Here is a 22692-nt window from a genome sequence, read left to right as displayed (position 1 = left end):
TTGTGTCCAGTTGTGTTTCAGATTATGGAATGAATGTTTTTCATGTGGAAGATCATGAAGGTGCCTTTGATATGGGTGGAAAAGTTGGGGTTGGTTTGATTTGCTACATAATTGGTATGCCACATTTTCCTTCTGGGAAGCTACTTAATAAAATGAGAACTAATAAAATTATAAAACTGTTTAACTGAATCCAAGCAACCCTGCCCAGAAATCTCGAAACACATTAGGGAGTTAATGTTTTTGATCTCTTGTGTCTTTTGGGGTCACATCATGTCCTCTCACACTTGCTGTTAAATTGTATTTTTTCCTCTTAGACTGTTTTTCATCCTTACAAAGTTTCTGCCATCACCCTTTTCTGCCATCACCTTCTTTTCTTTCCAGTACTTCCCATCAGTTTCTTGTTCTTTGACATGCAAAGTTTGGGTTTTCCTTTCTTATCTTTCTAATTTTCCCAGAGTAGAACAATTCTATCCCAAGCTTCTTTTTACTAAGCTTTGCTTAGTAGTTGTAGGGGTATTATATTTGATGGACTTTGAAGACAAGTCATTATCTTACATTCTGTCCTCATATCTAATGTTCTTCCCACTGTGGTACTAGTAGATTAAATGATTGCTTTTAGTAATTGAATAAAATTGTTGCCATGTAAGTTCATTTTTATAGGCTCACTGGAAATATTTTAGGGTTATCTTGGGATTGTTTCGTTCTTTATTCTCATATCTCTAGCTACCTGTGAGTTTCTAGTATATAGTAGGTACTTAATAGATACTTGGAGATTGATGAATCTGCAGTAGCACACAGGATAACAGGGATGATATGTCTGCTAAAGCTATATATTTTGAATTTTTTTCATTTGATCCATCTTAAAAATTATGAATATTTTATATGACAAGATCTATTATAAATGCTATTCTTAAATTTTTACAAACCATTGTTAAGTCTTGGCAAAAATGAATGGTGGTTATGGTGGTGGTAGTCATCATCCTTCTCAACTGGTTCAAGGCGTTTAGCTAAGAATAGTTCTAAAATGATCTGTAGTATTCTCTTATATTATTATTGTTGCAATTATTCTAATTATTTTTTTGCTATTATTTTAGCCTATCTTTTTGCATTCATTATTTCTTCTGAATTTCATAATAACTCTGACTTGTACGTGCTCCAGGCATTATTTTACCCATTTGAGAGGTGTGGAATGTGAGGGTGAGGAAGATTAAGTGATTTTCCCAAGGTCACAGAACTCAACTGTGCCATAGGGGGAGTTCGAACATCCCTCTTGCTGACTATCCATTCCTGACTCCAGTTTTCTATCCATTCTGTTCACTGCAAGGCTTTTTTTTTTTCCTTTGTGGATTAATCTCCCTCTCTTCTCTTGGTAATTCTTTAGTAGTTACTTGGGTCCAAGTGCAATAGTATTGTTGAACATAGAATAAGGGTAAGTTTCTTCTTCTAACTCCTTAGATGGCAACATCCAAAAAAAGGGACCTTGACAGGATAGGACATTGAGTTGAATCTAATGAGATGAAATTGCATGGGGATAAATGCAAAATCTTACATTTGGGTATAAAAAATCAACTTCATAAGATGGAGAGACATGGTTTGTCTTTAATAGAACTGAGGTTTTCTAATTGAATTTCAAAGTCAATATGAGTCAGCTCTGTGACGTGGCAAACAAAAAAAGAGTAATGAGATCTTGGGCTGCATTGTGAGATGATGTTCCCTCTATACAGAGAGTATTCAGAAGAGAAAACCATTAGATGGTGCCAAAGACTATAGACAGGTCAATGAAGATGAGGATTGAGAAAAAGTCAAGGATTTGGCAATGAAGAGGTCATTCTTCACTTTGGAGATGTTTCAGTTGTTTTAGATGAGTGATGAGTGGAGAAGTCAGATTTTCAGGGGGTTTAGAATCCAGTGAAAGGAGAGGAAATGGAAGTCTGGAGAATAGACAGCTTCCCCAAGGAATTGAGCTAGTAAGAGGAAGAGAGATATAGGATGGTACTTCGATGACATGGTCAGATCAAGTGAGGGTGTTTTAAGGATCGAAGAAACATGGACCTGTTTGTAGGCAACAGGAAAGAAACAAGAGATAAGGAGATATTGAAAGTTGAATAGAGTAAAGAATATACTGGGAGCAATATGTTATGATCTATCTGTCAGTATTTATTTTAATATTTTGGGTAAAGATTTGTTAATTATATTGATTTATATTCCTCATTGTCTGCCTTAATATTTACTGATTTGGGGATTACATTTGTTTCTGTGTTACAGAATAAACCGAGGTAGTAAAGTCTCTATCATTGGGATTACATGTCCTTTAAATGTTGGATAGTGTTTGCTTGGGCATCTATCTGCTTCTGGTATATTTCTATATCACAGCATATTAACAGTAGAATCAGTTATTCTTTTTGATTTTTATAGAAATCTATTTCTTGTTTTGCAACATGAAGATTTGGGATTTTTGGAGGTATTTGTCTATTTGCTTTACATTTTATGTAGCTGATATAGAACTATGTAGATGAGTGTATCATTTAAGAAAAAAAAATTCTTCACCATTCATTTTTGTTTCTTCCTTTATAGAACTGATTTTGATAATTTGATTTTTCCTATATTTTTTCATTGATTACCATAGTTGTTTATAGATTTTATTCATCTTTTTAAAAAGCTATTAGGTCATGGCTATGAATTCTGTTGTCTTTGTGGTTTTTAGAATGAGTTGATTGAGCATAATTTAGCAAATCATGTATCATTTCGGCCTCTTTTTTGGTCAGTATCTTTTGATGATCTCTCCCCATTGAAAGATCTTTTTTATGTTAAGCCATATAAATGTATTTTCCCACTTTTCTCTGTTTATTTATTAGTTCCTTAGAAATTAAATTATTATCAATTTTTGTATGTTCTTTTCATTTTTGAAGGCGATCTTCCCTATTCTATATGGAATACCCACATTGAGATCAGATATCCATTTCAGTGTGTGTGTATGTGCATGTGTGTGTGTGTGTGTGTAATCAGTTGATTATGAGCATTCCATTGAAAGAAAAAAATACATTTTTTTCTTTATTCTTCTGCCTGATGTACCCTATTGTGTTAAACAGGTGTGTCTGTCTCCCATAGTGATTATTTTTCCTCTTAAAATACTTTGCAATTTATTTGATTTTTCCTTTAAAAAAGTAGTTCCTATGCTTTATCTGATATAATTTCTATAACTCTTACTTCTGGAGCTGCACCCAGAAATTTTGAGAGAACTCTAGATCACACCTCTGTGATTTTGCTATTAGGTGTAATTTCACATCATATCCCTAAGTAATCATTCAGGGCAAGAGAAGTTGCTAGTGATTTATTTTTGCTGAATTTCCATTTATTATGCCAGATCCTAGGCAAGTTTGGCTCGCCTCTTTCCTCTTGTTCTTTCTTCTCTTCCTTTCACTGCATTGTCTCTTTCTCCTCCCAATGTGATGACCTAGAGAATGATATTCATTAAAAGGACTCCACAATTGTTCTACTGTTGTACTGAGACAATTTAGTCATTTATAATTTTAAATACCCAAGTGCACACACTCCCAAACCCCCCCTCAGAATTTACCTGGTGAAGTTTTTCTTCTGTTTATCATTTCACTATCAAAACATTTATAAAGACAATTTTACCCAATAAACATTTGTTGAGTGATTACTTTACACAAGGAAAAGCTTGGTTTCTTCTATAGAAATTCTTATAATAATTATATGTTGTCAAATGCTCACCTTATGTTTTATGCTTAGTTAAAATGAAGGCCAATTTCTCTTGATTTTTCATTATATTCCACACTTGTTTTTGAGTGAAAAAAATGGTGCCATTAGAATTGCTGTTCCTTGACAGTTCCCCCTCGCCCCCTTAGCTTCTTATAAAATCATTTGTTCTACCATTTTAGCTCTGGAGTTGATGTTAATTTGTCTGGAAAAAAAACTGAATCTCTTTTGGCGTCTCACAGGTTCTGTTGATTTCTAATCTGTCCCTTAATGTCAATAATCCTGAGATTGGTGCAGTATGGTGGTCAAACTTTAGTTTGCATTCTTTATGCTAGAGGCTGGTTGTTCTTACATTTCCTAGCCAAGTCATGTACTCTACTTTGAATAGCATTGTTTTGAATGGTACCAAGCCTTGTTGAAGTTAAATTGTCTTTTGATCTGATTTTTGCCATTTCTTCTTCCGTTTCTGTACTTTTGTCTTCTAATGGAATGAGTCTGTTCCTCAATGAATCCACATTTTTATTTCAATTTTCCAGCTCTAAGAACATGCCTTTTGAGTCTTTACTATTGTCTTGCTCATGTTTTCTTTTACTGATGGCAAATCTCTTTCAGCCTTCTTTATTGCTGCTAGTTCTATATTTTTCTTAATGTTTATTGCTCAATTTTTTGTGTCTTGTGATAGTTCCAGGTTCATTTCTGATATAATTGATATATTAATATCAATTCACCTTAATATATCTCCCCTTAATATATCTTCAGATCTTTGAATTCATGATATTTGCTCATCATGCTAGAACTTTGTCTCTTTTAAAAAATATTTCTATTCTTTTGATCAGAATCGAATTTTTCTTCATAGTTTTTGGTTATCTATTTGTTCTTTTACCCCCTTTTGAGGGTTCAAAGTGAAGAATATTGTTCAAGTGAAGAATATTGGAGAATCAAGAATATTGGAGGGCTGACTTATCTCTTAAGGTAGAATTCTTGTAACTTTAATTTTTCAAAAAGAAAGATGTTAGTCATAAAGGAAGATGTTCTGACAGCTGATTTCTCCTCTGGTTAAGCAAACTATTATTAGAATGTGTTCTGTTTGTTTTGCCAGACAAATGTTATTAATCAAGCATCCAACAAGATATATACAACTGCCTTAGTAAGTTGCCGTGTATCTGGACTCAGCTTGCTTTTTCAGATGCAGTGTTGGGTGGGATGAGTGGAGTATAGAAAGAGGAATGGAATCCTTCATGTGCCTGTGGTTGTGGGTACTTTTTGAGGGGGACTCACTGGACTTTTTTCAAAACCTCATACAACCTATTAGCTATTTTAAGTTAACAATTCAGAACAATTTTTTAGAAAAACTACCTTTTGTTTACTCTAGCTTTTTTGGTCTGGCCATCTGAGTATATGTCATTTCTACTATGTTGATCATTAAAAAAAACCAAAAACAAAAACTTGCCACCAATTTGTTGAGGGAAACCACATTGAATAAAAAGATTAATATCCCTGAAACAGGCATGATACTCTTCCAATTGAAAGAGAAAGGAAGGAGGCCACAAGTCTCAGAATTAGAGCATTGCCATTTCATTGAATGTTGGTTTACCATGCCTTGCCATATTCAACAAACTGAATTCAGCACTTTATTAAGTGCTTACTATGTGCCAAGGACTGTGCTGGGGATGCAGATATTAAGGTAATTACAAAACTGTCCCAGTCTTCGGAGACCTTATGTTCTACTTTGAAAGATATAATACACACATGGAGAAAGTAAAAAAGAAATTTCAAGAGGGAAAATTTTCTAAAAACCAAGGGAAATTAGTAAAGGCCTCATTTAAAAAGTGGTATCTGAGTTACCCTTTTAAGTAGGCTAGGAATTCTAAGAGATGGAGGGAGGCAAAAAGGAAGTGTGATGCAGACAAGAAGGACAGGATACACAAAAGCTTGGAAACAGATAATAGAGAGGCAGATGGGAGTCATGTATTGGAGGGTTTGAAATGCTAATACTTCCCTAGCTGACAGTTTAGAATGTCTTTGCAATCATAGTGACCAGGTTCTATTATTCCATCATTCCAAATCTCCCTCTGGCTCCCTCCACCACCCCCAGTGCAATCACCTCCTCCAAGTGCGTGGCTTGACTTGAATGTTTGTCAGTTTTACTCAGATGAAGCAGAGGGAGCTGGGGCTGGAACAGTCTCAGCTCTGGATCTGTAATTCTATCCAGATCCCTACCTGGGAGGTTTGCTGTCAACCAGTTTCATTAAAGCTCCATGCATTTAGAGTTGTCCCTGTTGGGTGATTAGTTTAACTGTGTGAATTCTGAACTCACCTATATCTTGGTACATCAATAACTCTCCACCACTCCTCTCTTCCAATGTAAAAAAAAAAAAATGCAACCACCACTGCTTACTGAAACCAAAGAGAAATATCACACAGTTTTAATGAATTGAATCTTGTGATTGCACTGTTATCATTTCATCTTCCGTGTGTGTGCATGTGTATGTGATTCTAAATTGTCAAATTAAACTGCTCTTCTTAAGGCCATGAAATAAACGTTCCTTCTGTGTGTGTTTTTTTTCTTCCCTTTCCAGTATAATGAAGAACTCCACTATGTTGAGCCATGCTTGAATGGGACCTTAGTCCAGGCAGACAGGACCAACAAAGAGGTAAGGAGAGGCAGAAAAGCCGAGGGAATGAGACGGTGTGGTGATGCATGTCGCTTGATTCCAAAAGCCTTTGTGAATAAACTCAATCCTAGTTTATTAAAATAAAATAGAAAGAAATGACTGTTCAGCCTATTCAAAGATTTGCTGCCTGTTATGATAAGGTATTTAACTGCTTGGTTCAGATCATTTTATGGAAATGTCATTGAAATGAAGATGTTGATTCATTTTTGTTTTTGCTGCAGTTTTCATTGTACCCCCCCACCCCCACCTCCCACAGCAGAGCATTTTAACTAATGCTTTTGAATACATGTGGAGCTTATTCCATTATTGAAAAACAAGTTGGAGTGAACCCTTCGAATGCTAGGGAGGTCTTCTTTGCCTCAGGAAATACATGAAATGTACATTCTAGTAAATATAACTGAAAATCAGTTTCTGTAAAAGAAGTAAAATTTTCCCGGTGACTTTCCTTTTCAAAACCCCCTCCTCTTCTGGATATCTCAAGAGGCTGAATTGAAAATCTCAAGAGGCTGAGATAGGGGTAAATGTAACACCCAAACCCATGACAAGTTAGACCTTCTAAAGGAGGAATGGTGGTATTGTAGAAAGAACTCTGTTTGGACATTTGGAAGACCTTGGTTCAAATCCATTTTGTTACTCTGTGACCAGATGGGCAGGTCATCAAACTTCCCAGAGCCTTGGTTTCCCCATCTGTATAATGACTTCATTGGCTTCGATGGACTCTATGCTCTCTTTTAGATGAATATCTCCCAGCCTATTACCTTCTACTTCCAAACTTGTAAAGCCTTTCACACAATTTCACTTCCTTGAGTCTCACAGCAACTACATGAAGTGTAGTTGGGTGACACCCACGTGCTCACAGGTGATGTGTACTACTTATACGCTTACTGATGCTGCTGAAGTGGTAGACACCCTCACACAGCTTGATAGCTTGTCACATAATTAACAGTCTTGGAATATGGTACACATCAGGGCCACCATGTGGTGCCACCTATGAGCTACCAGCCCACTGATTATATCAGAAGATACTCAAAGTCCACTCTTCAGCAGCAGACACTCAAACTATATAGAAGAAAAGTCTTCTCCCTACTTCTCTCTGGCAAAGTTCTACTAAGATTATGTATACAGTGGCTGGCCCCAGGTTCTATGGAGATCTAGGGGTAAGAACTAGTATGCTCTCAAAAATTACTGTTGTGAACCTGAACCCCACCTTAGGAAAAACACTGACAAGTGAACATTATTCAGAAGACTTAAATGATTTGTTTTAATTGCCCTGGGATTTCTTGAAATGCGGTTAGATAACAGCGCCTGAGACATGGAAACTTCCAGGCTTCTCTACATCCTTTTTCTGAAATCTCATTCAGCTGTTCCTGCAATGTTTCAAATTCCTGCACATAACCACCATGGTTCCCATATCTGTTCCATTTCTTCCTTTGCTATGCTCAGCTTTGGATGCAGTGGCAACATAAGTGAGAGGATCCCAATGGCAAAGCCATCTTGGCCCGCTGGGAGGTCCCTATCTCTCAAAACCCTTTCCTTTCATGGTAGCATGGTCAGAAAATACTGAAGTGTTAATCTAGGATTCTACCTGAGGGAAATCATAGAATGGATGTCCTTTCTAAGGGTAAAGGGAGCAGCAGATAAAAAACAGGAAAGGGGTGGGGTGCGAGGGCATTTCTATCTTTTAAAATTTTATATGGCTCCACCATTGGACCGAGCTCATACCTGGGTGTTGCACTCCACTGCATTGATACAGAGATAATTATCCCAATTATAAAGATATAGAAACTAAGGCTCAGAGAGTGACATCTATGAACCTAAATCTTTCTGAGTCCTACACTTGATTAATGACGCCATACTACTGTCTGCTATTATGTAGTAGCATCATTGTACCCACTGGGAGTTGTAATCACAACCACTATGGGATTTTTCCTATCCTGCTACTTTCAATCCACAAACTCTAGAAGAAAACCAAGTGAACTTAGAAGTTGGGGTTTTTTAGGGCCATGGAGCTTGGTAAAGTGAGATCCCACAGGTTTGGATAAGACAAAGGATGTCTTCAGTCATCTTTTTGGTTGGTTGTTGGGAGTTCTATGCTTACTTCCACACCAGGAAAATAGTCAGGGAAAAAGGATCTAATTTAATGCAAGTGAGTTGAGGAGGAACAGACCCAGGGAAATGAAAATTCAAGCTAGAGTTTTAGGGGAAAACCACACACAAACCCTAATACTGGGGGAAGGAGTACACTATTCAGGGAAGTTGCTTGTCTATAGTTATTTTCTAGGTTAAAACAAGAAAAATGAAAACCTACAATGGGATTTCTTTGGGGATTTTCTTTTTGGCTGCCTGGAGCACAACTCTGGCTTTTTTTCTCATTAAAGACAATGTGATATCCTCCAAAACTCTCAGACAGGTGTCCACTGATGGCATCTGAGAAATGAAAAAGAAGATGACTCCACCATGCAAAGCTGTGTCTAGCCTGCTTCCAGAAACAGTGTCCATCAATGGGGCATTTGGCTCTTTCAAATGTGAGCTTAAAACCTGTATTGGGAGAAATTAGGTAGAATTTCACCTCATTGAAAATTGCCTCTGAAGGATTTGTAGGTTAATGATAAGGGAACATAGTGCAATGAATAGAGAGTGGGCCTCTGAAGCAGAAAGACTCAGATTCACCTCTTCCTCTGGCTCACCCTGTGACCTTGTGCTAGGCATTTAATCTTTGTACACCCCAAGCAAATAAGCAAACAAGTACTAAAACAATTGTCAGTCTATATTAGGAGGGATATTCCATATGTGTGTATGCATGTGTGGGTGCACATGCATACATACATACATAGACACATACATACACATCCACACACTATCATATACATATATAATATCATATATATAGTATACTATCCCATGTATATGTACATGTATATTACACATAAATTACATATAAACTTTTGTGCTCTCTCTATGTGTATATGTGTGTATACATATATATGTGTGTGTATATATGCATATACATATATATATATATAAAATATTATATATGTGTTTCCTATTTTATGTCCTAGGTAATAGGAATCCACCAAAAGTTTCCAAGTAGATAAATGGCATAATCAAGCTTGGGTTTTATGAAAATTACTTTAGAAGTAGCAAAAAAAAAAGTTTGAATCAGAGTAGGGAAGTAATGGAGTATATTATTTGCTTTCTTTCTCTTTTTTTGTTTTTCTTCTCTTATGATTACTCCCATTGGTTTTAATTCTTTTTTAGAACAAGACTAATGTTAAAATAGGTTCAATATGAATGAATATGTAAAGCCTATATCAAATTGCACACTGTCTTGGGTGGGGGAAGGGCAGAGATGAGGAGAAAATTTGGAACTCAAAATTTTATTGAAGTGAATGTTGAAAACTAAAAATTAATTAATTAATTAAAAAAAGAACAGAGGGAAATCAGTGCCTCCCCAAACTCAGATACAAGAAATGATCCAGAAAGAAAAGGCAGAAAAGTGTCAAGTGCAGCAGGAGGATTAAAGAGGATGGGACTAGAGAAGATACTATTAGCTATGGTAATTAGGAAATCATTGGTAACTTTGTAAAAAGCAATTTTAGTTGAGTAATGAGATAAGAAGCCAGATTACAGGGCATTAAAAAGAGTGAGAGGAGAGAAAGTAGAGGCACCAAGTATAGATGGGAATTTTTTCAATGAGTTCAGTTGAGCTAGAGAGAAGAGTTATAGGATGATAGCAAATGAACATGGTAGCATCTAATGAGCGATTCCCAAAGATAGGGGAGAATTTGTAGGCAGAAAGGGAGAAAGTGGTATACTGGGAGACAATGAAGATTATAGGGAAGCAGTATATTAAGGCCAATCTACCAGAGGAGAAGGTATCAATGGTACGTGAGAAGGATTGTCCTAGGCAAGGAGAAGGGGCACCTCAGATATCAGAGTTAAAAAGGACATAATGGGGATTGATGTCAACAGGTTGTAGAATGTGGAGAAGGGAGAATAGGAAATTTTCAGTAAGTAGCATCCATTTTTTCAATAAATTATGAAATGAGGGCCCCAATTGAGAGAGTAGAGAAAGGGTGGCTGATGGGGATTTGAAGAGAGAAGAGAGAGAGCTTGGAACAGGCATGGCAGGGAGTAGCATAGAGAACCAATTAAAGGAAGACTAAACAATGAATGGTAAAGAGGGCTTGAATTAGATTATTGGAAATGAGAGTGAAAAGGGAGATCATGTTTGGGTCACCTTAACTCTGTATAACTGAATACTTACCTCTCCACACTACAAAAACAAGAAAACACAAAACACAGAAACCAAAACAGAGCTCATATGTCTATGGTTCAGCTATTGCTCTCTGTACAGAGCCTCATCTTTCATCACTGCTGATTCCATATTGCTTTGTGCTGTGTGACAGGTAGCAGGCATTTCACAAGTCTTAGCCTCACATACAAACTTACACATCCATCCCAGGAAAGGAGAAAAATCATGGAAAAGCCTATGATTCTGTGGGCCTCTTTATTCAATAGTTCAAAGATTGATCTACCATAACATGATCACACTAGAAGATTTTATTAAGCCAAATACAAATGTCTATTCACTTCAGTGCCTCTCAATCTGAAGATCTACCTCTCTTTGTCAACTGCAAATATAAGTTGAATGCCAGGTTACAAACTCACATTCACTGTATTTGTTGTTTTAATATTTCAATCTCATATGAATATACTCACAGAAACTGCTGTAATCATAGTTGCTAAATCCTTCTATATTTCCTGGATAATAGCTTCCACATCAGTTTCTTAAACCATACAGCAACATATCCCAACTCAGGTTACTTCCTGAGTCTGTTAAGTATCCAGGAAGAATTATAGACATTTCATTCCTTTTGAAGACATTCCTACAATGGATAGAGAAGGTAGACAGGGTGGTGGGATTTTTACTTAACATGAATCTATATCTCTGCCTTTTCTCAGTTCTGCAGTGACTTGAGCTCTTGACAATGGATAGATAAGTGGATGGATGGATGGATGGATGGATGGATGGATGGATGGATGGATGAATGGCTGAGAAATGATGGAGAGCTTGAAATGACAGTGTGTGGAAAAATGATAGGATGTGATGAGTGATGAGGGAAGGAATAAAAGATGATTCTGAAGTCAAGAGCCTAAATTATTGGCAGAAATGTGTTCCCTTCAATAGAAAAAGATACTTCAGAGAAGAGTGGGTTTTAGAGGGAAGATTGTGAGTTTACTTTTGTTGGTGTTGATTTTGAAAGGTTGACACAATATCCAGGGAAGATCTTGAACAAGTGGTTATAAATGTGGAACTGGGGCTCAGAAAAATGGGCAAGGCAGAGGAGAGTTTTACACTCATCTACCTAGAGATGATAATTGAGTCTATGGCAGTGGATTAACTCATCATTGTAAAAAAAACAAGATAACTTACTTGCAGAAGGACTGGCTCCATTCAGCACAGGGGCAGGGCAACTATTTTTCCTCTATATCCTGTATAGCCTATACTCTATATAGAACTTCTGCTTCTCTCTTTTCCCTCCTCTCCTCTGCCTCATGGAATCCTTAGCTCACTTCAAGACTTAGTGCAAGTACCAATTCCTATGAGGGTTTTCTCTGATCTCCCTCTCCCATTTTTTGTTCTTGACAATCTCATCTAATCTTCAACCTATCTCTGTCTATCAGGTTCTTCTGATTCCTACAAATATTTCCATGTCTCCCCCATTCTTAGAAAACCTTTACCTGTTCTGTCCCTTCCCACTCATAGCTATCATCCCATTTCTCTCTTTAATTTGTCACTAAACTCCTTGAGAAGGCCATTCATAATCATTTGTTTCACTTCTTTTCCTCCAATTCTCTTCTTAATTCTCTGCAGTTTGGCCTCCAACCTCATCATTCAACTGAAATTACTCTCTCCAATATTACCAAATTTAATGGCTTTTTTTCAATCCTTAATCTTCATGATCTCTGCAGCCTTTGACACAGTCAATCACCCTTGTCCTGGATTCTCTGTCCTCTCTAGGTTTTCATGGCACTGCTTTCTCTTGGCTTTCCTCCTATGCATCTGACTTCTCAGCCTCCCTAGCTGGATCTTCATCTAGCTCACATCCTTGAATTATGGGCTTTCCCCAAGAGTCTGTCACTGATCCCCTTCTCTTCTCCCTCTATGTTGTCTCACTTTGATCTCATCAGCTCTCATGAATTCAATTATCATCTCTATGCAGATAAGTCCCAGATTTATTTTTGTAACCCTAATTTTTTTCCCTAACCTCCAAGATCACATTGCCAACTGACAATTGGACATCTTTAACTGGATATTTCATTGGCATCTAAAACTCAACCTGTCCAAAACAGAACTCATTACGCTTGCCCTCCCTCTCTCTTTTTTTTTCAAACTCCTCTATTAATCTTTAGGGTACCACCTTCTTACAAATCACAGACTTGAAACATAGGTATCATCCCAAGTCTTTACTCTCCCTCATTATATATGCAAATGGTTGCCAAGTCTACCTTCCCAATATCTCTGGCACACATTCCCTTCTTTCCAAGCCCATCACTGCCACTTTGGTTCAGGCTCTCATCCTCTCACTCCTGGACAATTGTAATAGCCCACTGATTAGTGTCCTTGCCTCAAATTTCTCCTTGCTCCAACCCACCCTCTACACAGCTGCCAGATCTTTCTAAAGCATCAGTCCAACCATGGAACTCCTCTGCTCAGTAAATCCCAGGAGTTTATTCCCTCTAGTACCAAATAGAAAATCTTCTATTTGTCTTGTAAAACCCTTGACAATCTGCTCCCTTCCTATACAATAATAAATGTTTATCAACTGTCTGCCTGAAATAGTCCATGTATACTATAATTTGATAGATTGGGTCTCCATTAGTCCATATCTGGTGGAAAATTCCAAAATCTATGATTCCCCATCATCATCTCTGCCTTGTGAAAAAGTTTAGCTTTAATCCAAAATCACTAAGAAATTGTTTTTGGGGAACCAAAGCTGTTCTCGTGATATTTTTAGTAGTTCATGTGGGCTGTCTTCTGACCCCATGTGGGAAAATCAAAATAGTAACAGGGTCAGTGACTTACATGGGTTTCTGAGGTTCCTTGGTTTTGTAAGAAATCCATCCAAACAAACCCCAAATGGCGTCATGAGAATCAGTGGCTTTCCTAACAGCTTAATTATAAAACCAGAAAAAAGCAATATCAGCCAGCCTCCTTGCCTCCCCTCTGCTCCCTGCCCTGTCCCTTCTCCCCATAAAGAGACCACAACATGTATAATTTCCAGGTCTGATAGGTGGTCACAGGCCAAAAGTGCAGTCAGATAGGGGTTTGTTAATTCAGATTCTATATTTAAAACCTGGGCCCAACAAATTTATTATGGTTTTAGGATCGGGGAAAAAAATTCTAAAATAAAAGAAAGGGAAGGAAAAGAAAGAAAAGAAAAAAAGAAAAGAAGGAAAAAAGGAGATTTAATACCTAAGACAACAAAACAAAATCTCCATAGAAATTAAAGAATCTCATGTGATTTAAAGGAGCAGAAGATTCAGTAAGGTCTAGTGGGGACAGTCTTTTTTTCTTGAAAGACACAGGTCAAATTGAATATGGAAATTGAAAGAGACTTTGGATACCATCTAGGGACCTCCCTCCAAAACATCTTTGCTTTCCTCAACTTCTACCTCATGGTGCTTGCCCCATAACAGATAATGGACTTCATCTGCTCATTTCTTTTATTTAAATATTTCCTGTATCTTGATTTTGCTTTAAGCATGAAGAGAGAAAAGAGAGCTTTTGGAGGGAGGCCCCTGCAGTGCCCAAAGACCTAAGTACAGCTGATAACACCAGGCTGTGTCCTCTGTTCGGAGATCTTGCATGGCCCAACAGCCACAGAAAATGCCCAGAGAGAGTGTCGTGTTCATGGAATGACCAGGAGGCTGGTGTCACTGAATCAAAGCAGTCCCTAAAACACTCCATACGTCATAGATTAGAAGCTACAAATAAGAAAAGACTGCCACAGAGAGATGCATGGATTACAGTAAGGAGTAGTGAGGACAGAGACCATGTGGTCTATGGATAGCCCACATAGTACATTGCTATGCTGGAGACAAGAGCTCCTCAATGGAATTTAGTGGGATAACATGGCCACACATTTGGATAGGGTGATGAGATGCCTAGATTTAGAGCTGGAATGAATCTTAGAGGCTCACCTCATCTTACACATGGGAAATTGGGGCCCAACAAGGTAAAGAAATGTTCATCAAGTCACATAGGCAGTAAGTATTAGAGCTGAGATTCAACACGAGGCCCTCTGACTCTAAGCATGATCTCTTTGAGGGTAGGGCTCTCACTGGCATTGTCTTTGTATGCCCAGGGCCTACCACTTTAGAAATACTTGCTGAATAAATGGATGAAAAATAAAGAAATGAATGACAGTGACAAAGCAATTGGCATTAGTGGAGTGATTGTGCTGGTGAAATTACACAGTCAAGTACTGAGGTAATGAATAGATCTGTACTTTTATACCCACCCCATAGGCTGCTATTTTGAGTGCAATTGTTAATGACTATTAAGATACTCTTTCTATGAGCAGTTTTATTCCTTGGCACTAATTTTTTTTAAAGAAAGACTCAAAAGAAAAAAAAACCTAGGATGGGAGCCAATGTATTTTAACTGAACACTCTCATCACTCTCTAAGCAGACCCTTTGCTACTTCTCCAGGGTCCTCACTCATGACTTCCCTTCATTTCCCTGAAGGCCCAGGCACATTGGCCTACTTGCTAATCTCCCTCATATTCTGTGCTTCATTTCCATGTTTCTTGTAATCCCTGGCTGTGCTCTCTTCCTAGAATGTTCTCATCTCTCCTCTGCCTCTTAGCTCCTAGGACTTCCTTCAAAACTCAATTTGAGAATTGCATTCTTTTGCAGATCTTCCCTGGACTTGTCAGCAGTGAGCACCTACCCATTCAAACCTGCCTTGACTTTGCTTTGTATGTGCCTTGTTTATTGTTACATTAACAATTATTATCCTGGATCCCATCACCTAAAGAACAGGAAGATCACATTTCACCCCAACCCCAAGGTTCTTTGGTAACCTTGTAGCACAGAAAAAGGTTTTTATTATTGAAGTCCCCACAAATTTGGGGTTCAAACTCCCCAGTTTTATTTAACCACTTAAAAGTCAAATTAGCTTTTACAAAGAAGAAACTGTTTCAAAGGGGGAACAAACACACATTTTTGTCTAACACCTGGGGATCATAATTCCTCCAACCCCTCTACCATCTTCATATTTGGTAAGAGGGATTAGGTTCACAGCTTAACTCAGTTCTGACATTAAATTAGTCCCATTAAACTCCAAGTCCAAGGTCGCCCTTTGGCTTCTGTCCTAGGACCCCGGGTTCTCAGGGCCTCCCTGCTGGACTGGTGGTCACCTCCAGCTTGGAGTCCTGGGCTACATGACTTGAGCTTCCAGATCAGGGACTTTACTCCTTGCACCTAGAACTGAAGAGGACACACAAAAGCCCAAACAGCAGCCTTGTCTCTCAGGGCCACATGGCCCAAGTAGCTGTGTAGAGGCGAACCTCAGACCTTTCACCAGCTTAATACAGTAAGTTGCTGCAGTGAATGAATGAGTTGTCCACCCTTATATGTAGCCTGGAAAGAAACAGAGACAGAGGGAGGTAGAGATAGAAACAGAGAGATAGAGACAGAGAGATAGTCAGACATATAGACAAACTATGTTAGTCAGGTAGTTTCAAAGACAATGACAGTTTTAACTAGTCAGCTGCTGAGGTGATGCTACCCAACATAGAATGTCCATGCATGACTAGTCCTCTTTTCTCCCAGAAGCAGGTCTATGGCATAGCCTCATGGATGTCTCTATCTTAGTTGATCTGAGCTTGTACCAAATACTGGATTCATTTACATATGTACATGCTGTCTTTTCTGATGGAATGTAAGCTCCTTGAGGGTAGGAAATTTTTCATATTTGTCTTTGTATCCCCAGAGCCAAGAACATAGTATGTGCTTGGCATGTAGGCAGCACTTAATACATATGTATTGATTGATTAGATATGGCAAACACCATTCATGGAAGAGGCTCCAAGTTGACTTATTCTAGGAGAGGAAGTATCTGTTCTCAACAAACCCAGTTGAAATGAGCTCTGAGGAGCTACAGAGAGGTGTAATGCCTCCCTTATTTCACTCAGTGTTCATTCCTTAGGTTTTGATGCCAAACTCATCAGAGAACTAACTAACTAGGAGATCAGATGCCCAGGCACCCACTGAGCAGCCATGCTGGTGCCAACTTTTGGGATGGTTTCCTCTTCTGTTTTGATCATTGGATCAAAGAAGGATGATCCAAATATCAGCATCAGAAAGAAGTGTGCACCCTCTCCAAGGCCATTAGTGCCACTGTTCTGTCCCTGGCTATGGATTTCCAAGAATGGGTTTAATAGACAGTAGTTCATCAGACAGTAGTAGAAGAAAGCACCTGTCTAGATGCACTGTAATGGTAAGAAACTGGTGATGATCAGAGACTTGCCCTTATACCAGCCTGTGTTATCCCCTGACACATCCTCTTGTTTGGTCATTTCAGTTGTGTCTGACTTTTCATGATACTATTTGGGCTTTTCTTGCCACAAAAACTGGAATGGTTTGCCACTTCTTTCTCCAACTCATTTTACAGATGATGAAACAGGCAAATAAGTTGAAATAATTTGCTCAGGGTCACACAGTTAGTGAGGGTCTGAGGCCAGATTTAAACTCAGGAAGATGAGTCTTCCTGACTCCAGGCCCTACACTTTATGCACTCCGTCACAACCCAACTGCTCCTGACTAGACATTAGTAGAGGTATATGAGCTCTGACATGGTGGAATCATGGAGCTCTAGAAATAGCGGCCCGTAGTTTAATGCCAATTTGGAAGGCAGTCTCCCATGTAAACTCTCAAAGAACTTTTCTTAAGACTGTGATGTTAAACATCTTATTAAATGAGTTGTATAAAACAGTAAGACATCTTTTTTTCTTACAAAAGAAGATCTAGCTAACAGGTTAAGGACAACATTTGTTTCTAAAAAATGATCTTGGAAGTTTGGAGCATTGGTTTAATCTAATAAGATGAAATATAAAAGTCTTAATTTTGGTTTTAAGAAAATCAGCTTCCTAAATACAAGATTGAGGGAAGGGGTAGGGATATATAGCAAGATATAGCATAGCATAGCGTAGATAGCAGGATGAACAAAAAGGAAAGTGTAAATAGACTGTAAGTACAATGTGAATCAACAGTGTGAGATAGCAGCTTCCCCACCAATTAAGTACATCTTAAGTTGTTTTAAGAGAGACCTAGTATCAGGAGCAGTTAGGTGGTGCAGTAGATAGAGCACCGGCCCTGATGTCAGGAGGACCTGACTTCAGATCTGGCCTCAGAACAAACACTTGACACTTGCTAGCTGTGTGACCCTGGGCAAGTCACTTAACCCCAATTGCCCAAAAAAAAAAATTAAAAAAAAAGAGAGGCCTAGTATTTAGGACAAGACATGTGGTAGTCAATAACTCAACAAGTATTTATTAAACAATTACTGTGTGCCAGGCACTATAATAAGTTCTTGTGATACAAAGAAAATGTACCTTGCCTTCCAAAAAATTTCTCCCTGCTCCCAAGGACTACTGGCTTGGAGTATTCTGTTCACTTCAATTATTAGCTCATAAAATGAGCTAATGTGTGACTGGCATATAGTAGATGCTACATAAATGATTATTCCTCACTCATCCCCTTCAGGGATGCCCAGAGGAGGACAATCAGGATAATTAAGGGCTTTGAGATCATGTCATATGGGTGAAAGAACTGGGAATGTTTAGCTGGACTTGGGGAGGATTGGAGAGTTAGTTTCAAGTATTTGAAAGGCCATCACAGGGAAGAAGAGGTTGACTTCTTCTGTTTGGTGCCAAAGAGGAAAACAAGGGGCACTAAGTGGAAGTCGCAAAGATGCAAGTATAGGCCTGGTGTCCAAGGAAAACTTTCTAGCAGTTGAGCTCTCCCAGGAGCTGGGCTCACCCATCTAGACACACAAGCAGAGGCTGGCTGACTTTTTGTCAAGGTTGAGCATTATGGGAATTCTTTTCTGTATGAGTAGAACTCAATGACTCCTAAGATCATGGTCTAAAATCCATAAATTCATAGATTTCAAGATGGCGATGGCATGGCTCTCAGAGCCCATCTAGTTCAGTCCCTTCATTTTATGGATGATTTGAGACCCAGGCAGGTTTATCAATTTACCCAATGTCATACAGTTAATATGTTGTAGAACCAGGATTCAAATCCAGATTCCTAGATGCAAAGTCCGGAACTCTTTCCACCGTACCATATTGCCTCCCATTTTATGATTCTACAGTTTTGTAATTTTCCAATTTATACATCTCTAATTATTTAGTAGCTGCATGGTTTGGTCAAAGGAGTGCCAAGTTTGACATAGGGAGAAACTTGAGTTTGAATCCCAACTCTTGCTCTAATTGGTTTTGTGACCTTGAGGAGTCAATTCACCCCTCTAAGACTATCTCCTCATTGGCAAAATCGGGCCACTAATTCTAATGCTATCTACTTTGTGGCACTGTAATGATAAAAGCATTTTGCAAACCCATTGGCCCTGTATCAACAGTAAACTATTGGATATTTGAGGAAAAAATTTACTGGATTTCCTCCCACTAGGTTCCTGTGTATTTTAGGGTCAGTTATAACAGCTTGCATTCTTAATTAGATCTATAGCCAGCACAAAAAGCATGGTACTTGTAACTGATTTCTCATTATAACTCCTGGGTGTGAAAAGCAGCCTGCCTCACTTGTCCCCAAGAGTGAGTGTTTCCAATTCTGAATGTGGCATACTGCAAGCTGTGTCATTAGCTCTGAGGCACTGATCTATAAATAGAGCCTTCTGCTATACTCATTGCTGGCTGGCCCTCATTGTGAGTTGCGATGAAGCTTTCAAAGTGATTACTTTATTGTGTGTCCTAATGAGCCATGTGGAAGCTGTAGGCCTCAGAACTTAGAGTTCAAAAAGTACAGTAAGGATGTCATGTCTGGAAGCTGTCCCGTCATTACATTTCCTGTCACTCTGCTCCCGCTCATGGACCAGATTACCACTCTGCCTGTGTATTCCCAACCTTCTGAATCATTCTCCTGTAACTGATTGGAATGAGATTTTATGACACTCAGATGATGTCCCTCAGCTCTGTTTCCTGAACAGCCAACGATGAGCACATGTTCCCCGTGTTTTTGTTACTTCCCATATTGGACACACGATGGAGGAAAGAACTCTATGGTTTTCACCAAACTGGGGAATGCATGTGAGTGGTTTATTTTTAAAATGATCTAGAAAAACTTTTGCAAAGATGCCCAGCTTCATCCAATATAATCTTAAATATCTATTATGTGCCAGGCACTGTGCTAGGTGCTAGGGATGCTAAAAGAAAGGGGGAAACAGTCCATGCACTCAAGGAATTTGCATTCTATTGGGGAGATATAATAGCAGTCAATCAATGTGTTTAGTAAACCCCTGCTATGTGCCAAGCACTCTACTAGTAGATATGTATCTATATCTTTATCTAAATCTGTCTTTATAGATATGTATACATCTAGCTATATCTATATTGATATCTCTGTCTCTATAGATATTTACATAGCTATAGATAGCTAGATCTATAGATATTAATATATCTAGTTCTATCTATATTTATAGATATCTATATTTCCATTTAGATCTATTTATAACTCTTTATAGATATTTATCTATATTTAGAAACCTATATCTATAGATATTTATATCTATCTATAGATATCTATCTCTCTTATATATATATGGAGAGAGACATTCAGACAGACAGAGACAGAGATAGAAAGTCAGAGAGGCAGAAAGAGACACACACACAGAGATCGTAAGATCTTTGATACAATGGTAGAGAGGCCTGAAAGGTAATTGAGTCAAAAAAACTTCATTTTACAAAGTTTTTCATGATAACTTGAAGAAAAGGAAGTGAGAAGTAATTTCTGAGAGATCAGAAAATAGAGATTTCCAAAAGGAGCTACATATAATCTGAGCCTTGAAAGAAACTAAGAAATTATAAGAGGGTGCAGGTGAGAAGGAAATGCATTCTAGACATACCTGGCAGCTAATGCAAAGACACAGAGATGAGAGATAAAAGTGAAGTTCGGTGAAGAGTGAGTTGGTCAATTTGGCTGAAATGTGTACAGGGTGTAAAGGGCAATGATTTGAAATTAAGCCTGGTAAACTGAGCTGGAGTAAGACACTGTTGGAGTTGGAATACCAAAGTGATTAGTTTGTATTTTAGCCCTGAGGAATGGGGAGTCAATAAAGGTTCTAGAGAAAGGATTGGCATGGTTTGAAAAGCTTGAGGCAGAATTTTTTGGTGCCTCTGTGAGGGATGATTTGCAGATGGGGAGGCAGCCAGCTTCCAGAATTCCAATTAGGAGGTTGTTGTAATTGTCTGTCTAAGGGATGATGAGAGCCTGAAGTAAAGAAGTGTCTGTATGAGCAGAAAGAAGGGCCAGGTTGTAGAGCTGCTAAGTTAGAATCCTCTTGAAATGATAACCGATGAGATGTGCCACAATGGAAAGGAATGAATCAAGTAAGAACTCAGGTTAGAAGCCTGGATGTCTTGAAGGATGCTGGTATCCTTAGCAGAAATAGGAAAATCTGGAGGAGGGAGCCACCTTGGTGAGGAGGAGAGACCATGAGTTCAGTTCTGCACCTGTTGCATTTGAGATGTCTATAGGCCAGTGATTTGGAGCTAACAGGTTATGCAGGGATAGGGATTAGGAGAGAAATATTCTGGTTATCTGGATCTGGCAATTATCTGCATATCTAGGGATGGAAAATTATTGTTACATCTGGAAGATTTTGAGGGTTTTCTGTATTTTCCAGGTTTGGGCTATTTTGCTTACCTGAATTTGGGGTACTAGAAACAAAAAAAATTACTTGCTTCTCTTGATTAATAATAAAGCAATACAAATCTTTGACACAGAAGTAAAAAAATGCAGCCTTGAAGCCTCTCCTCAAATTTGGATTCTCCCAGGCTCACAATATGACTTTAATTATAATCAATAAGACAGTGACAATTATATTGTTTAATCACTCACTAAATATTAACATCTATCAAGGTGCCAGATGGAGAGATTAGCCTACTCTCAAGGTGTTTGCTATTACATAGAAGATGTTCCGTGTGGAGTCAAAATGAGGATTTTATGCTGATTATGAACTTCTCCAAATGCTGCTATTCTCTGACTCTTATTTGATTGCAGCAAGCCATGGAACGCTACAAAATCATCTGAAGGAATGCTGCAGTAGTACAAGAGATTGTTTCAGCTATCTAAACTAGAAAAAAAAAAGATGGATGAAAAACTGAGAGAGCCATATCTGTGATACGCAGCTGGATGCCAGTATTTCCACTTATCTAATTTATCCATTGAGATAGATCGATGTGTTAGATGTCCCATAGCCATTTTGAACTCATGTGCAAAGCAGAACTTATTACCTTTTCTCTCAAACCTGCTCTTCTTTCCTTCTTCTTTTTTACCCCAGTTGGAAGATAGGAATCTTGGAGTCATCCTCATTCTTTCCTTCCTCCACATCCATACCTCAGTATATCCAATTGATTGCCAGGTCTCATTAGTTCTTTGTCCGCCATGTTTCTCCTAATTGTCCGCTTCTGTCCCCTCATATGACTGTACTCTGTTTTGGGTCTTCATCTCCCCTTTCCTGGAATATTGTTATAGTTTCCTAATAGGTTCCCTTGTCTCTAGTCTCTCCCATATTTAATATCTTCCACATAGTTGCTCAACTGATATTTTAAATGTGCACATCTGACACATCACTCCTTTGCTAAAGAAGCTCCCATAGCTCTCTGTTGCATCTAGAATAACATACAAACATTTCTGTTTTGGAAAGTCCTTCCCAATGTGGCTCCAGGCTTTGCACACATTCTCCTTCCAAACCTAGCTCCAGTCGTGCTAATCTGCTTGTTCTAGTTTGTAAATGACATTCCATCTCCTGTCCTGTGTCTCCATCCAGTCTATTATCCCGTATCCAGAATGGTCCATCTTCTCCCTTCTACCTTGTAGAATTCCTATCCCTTCAAGCGACTGCTTAAACAGAAGCTGAACCTAATTCTTCTAGTTGTTCCTGCCTCCTGCCCCCTGCCACAATAAAGACATTTCTTCTTGTATACATCTTATGTTTACTTAATTGTGTCCATACTATTTTGTCCCAACAGAATGCAAGCACCTTGA

At 38.4% G+C, this 22692-nt stretch overlaps 1 protein-coding gene across 1 annotated transcript in view; it reads left to right on the top strand.

Annotated features, from left to right (window-relative positions):
- Window positions 1-22692, top strand: part of CACNA2D3 (calcium voltage-gated channel auxiliary subunit alpha2delta 3) — a 1008438-nt gene that overhangs the window by 450612 nt on the left and 535134 nt on the right. The window contains exon 9 of the mRNA XM_027835883.1: window positions 6300-6374. Coding sequence (XP_027691684.1) covers window positions 6300-6374 — 75 coding nt within the window. The remainder of the gene's footprint in view (window positions 1-6299; window positions 6375-22692) is intronic.

Source organism: Vombatus ursinus, unplaced genomic scaffold (genome assembly GCF_900497805.2).
Source record: "Vombatus ursinus unplaced genomic scaffold, bare-nosed wombat genome assembly UNPS02014817.1, whole genome shotgun sequence".
Taxonomy (NCBI): Eukaryota; Metazoa; Chordata; class Mammalia; order Diprotodontia; family Vombatidae; genus Vombatus; species Vombatus ursinus.
Note: the sequence above shows the minus strand (reverse complement) of the source record. Positions and strands in the feature narration are given on the sequence as shown.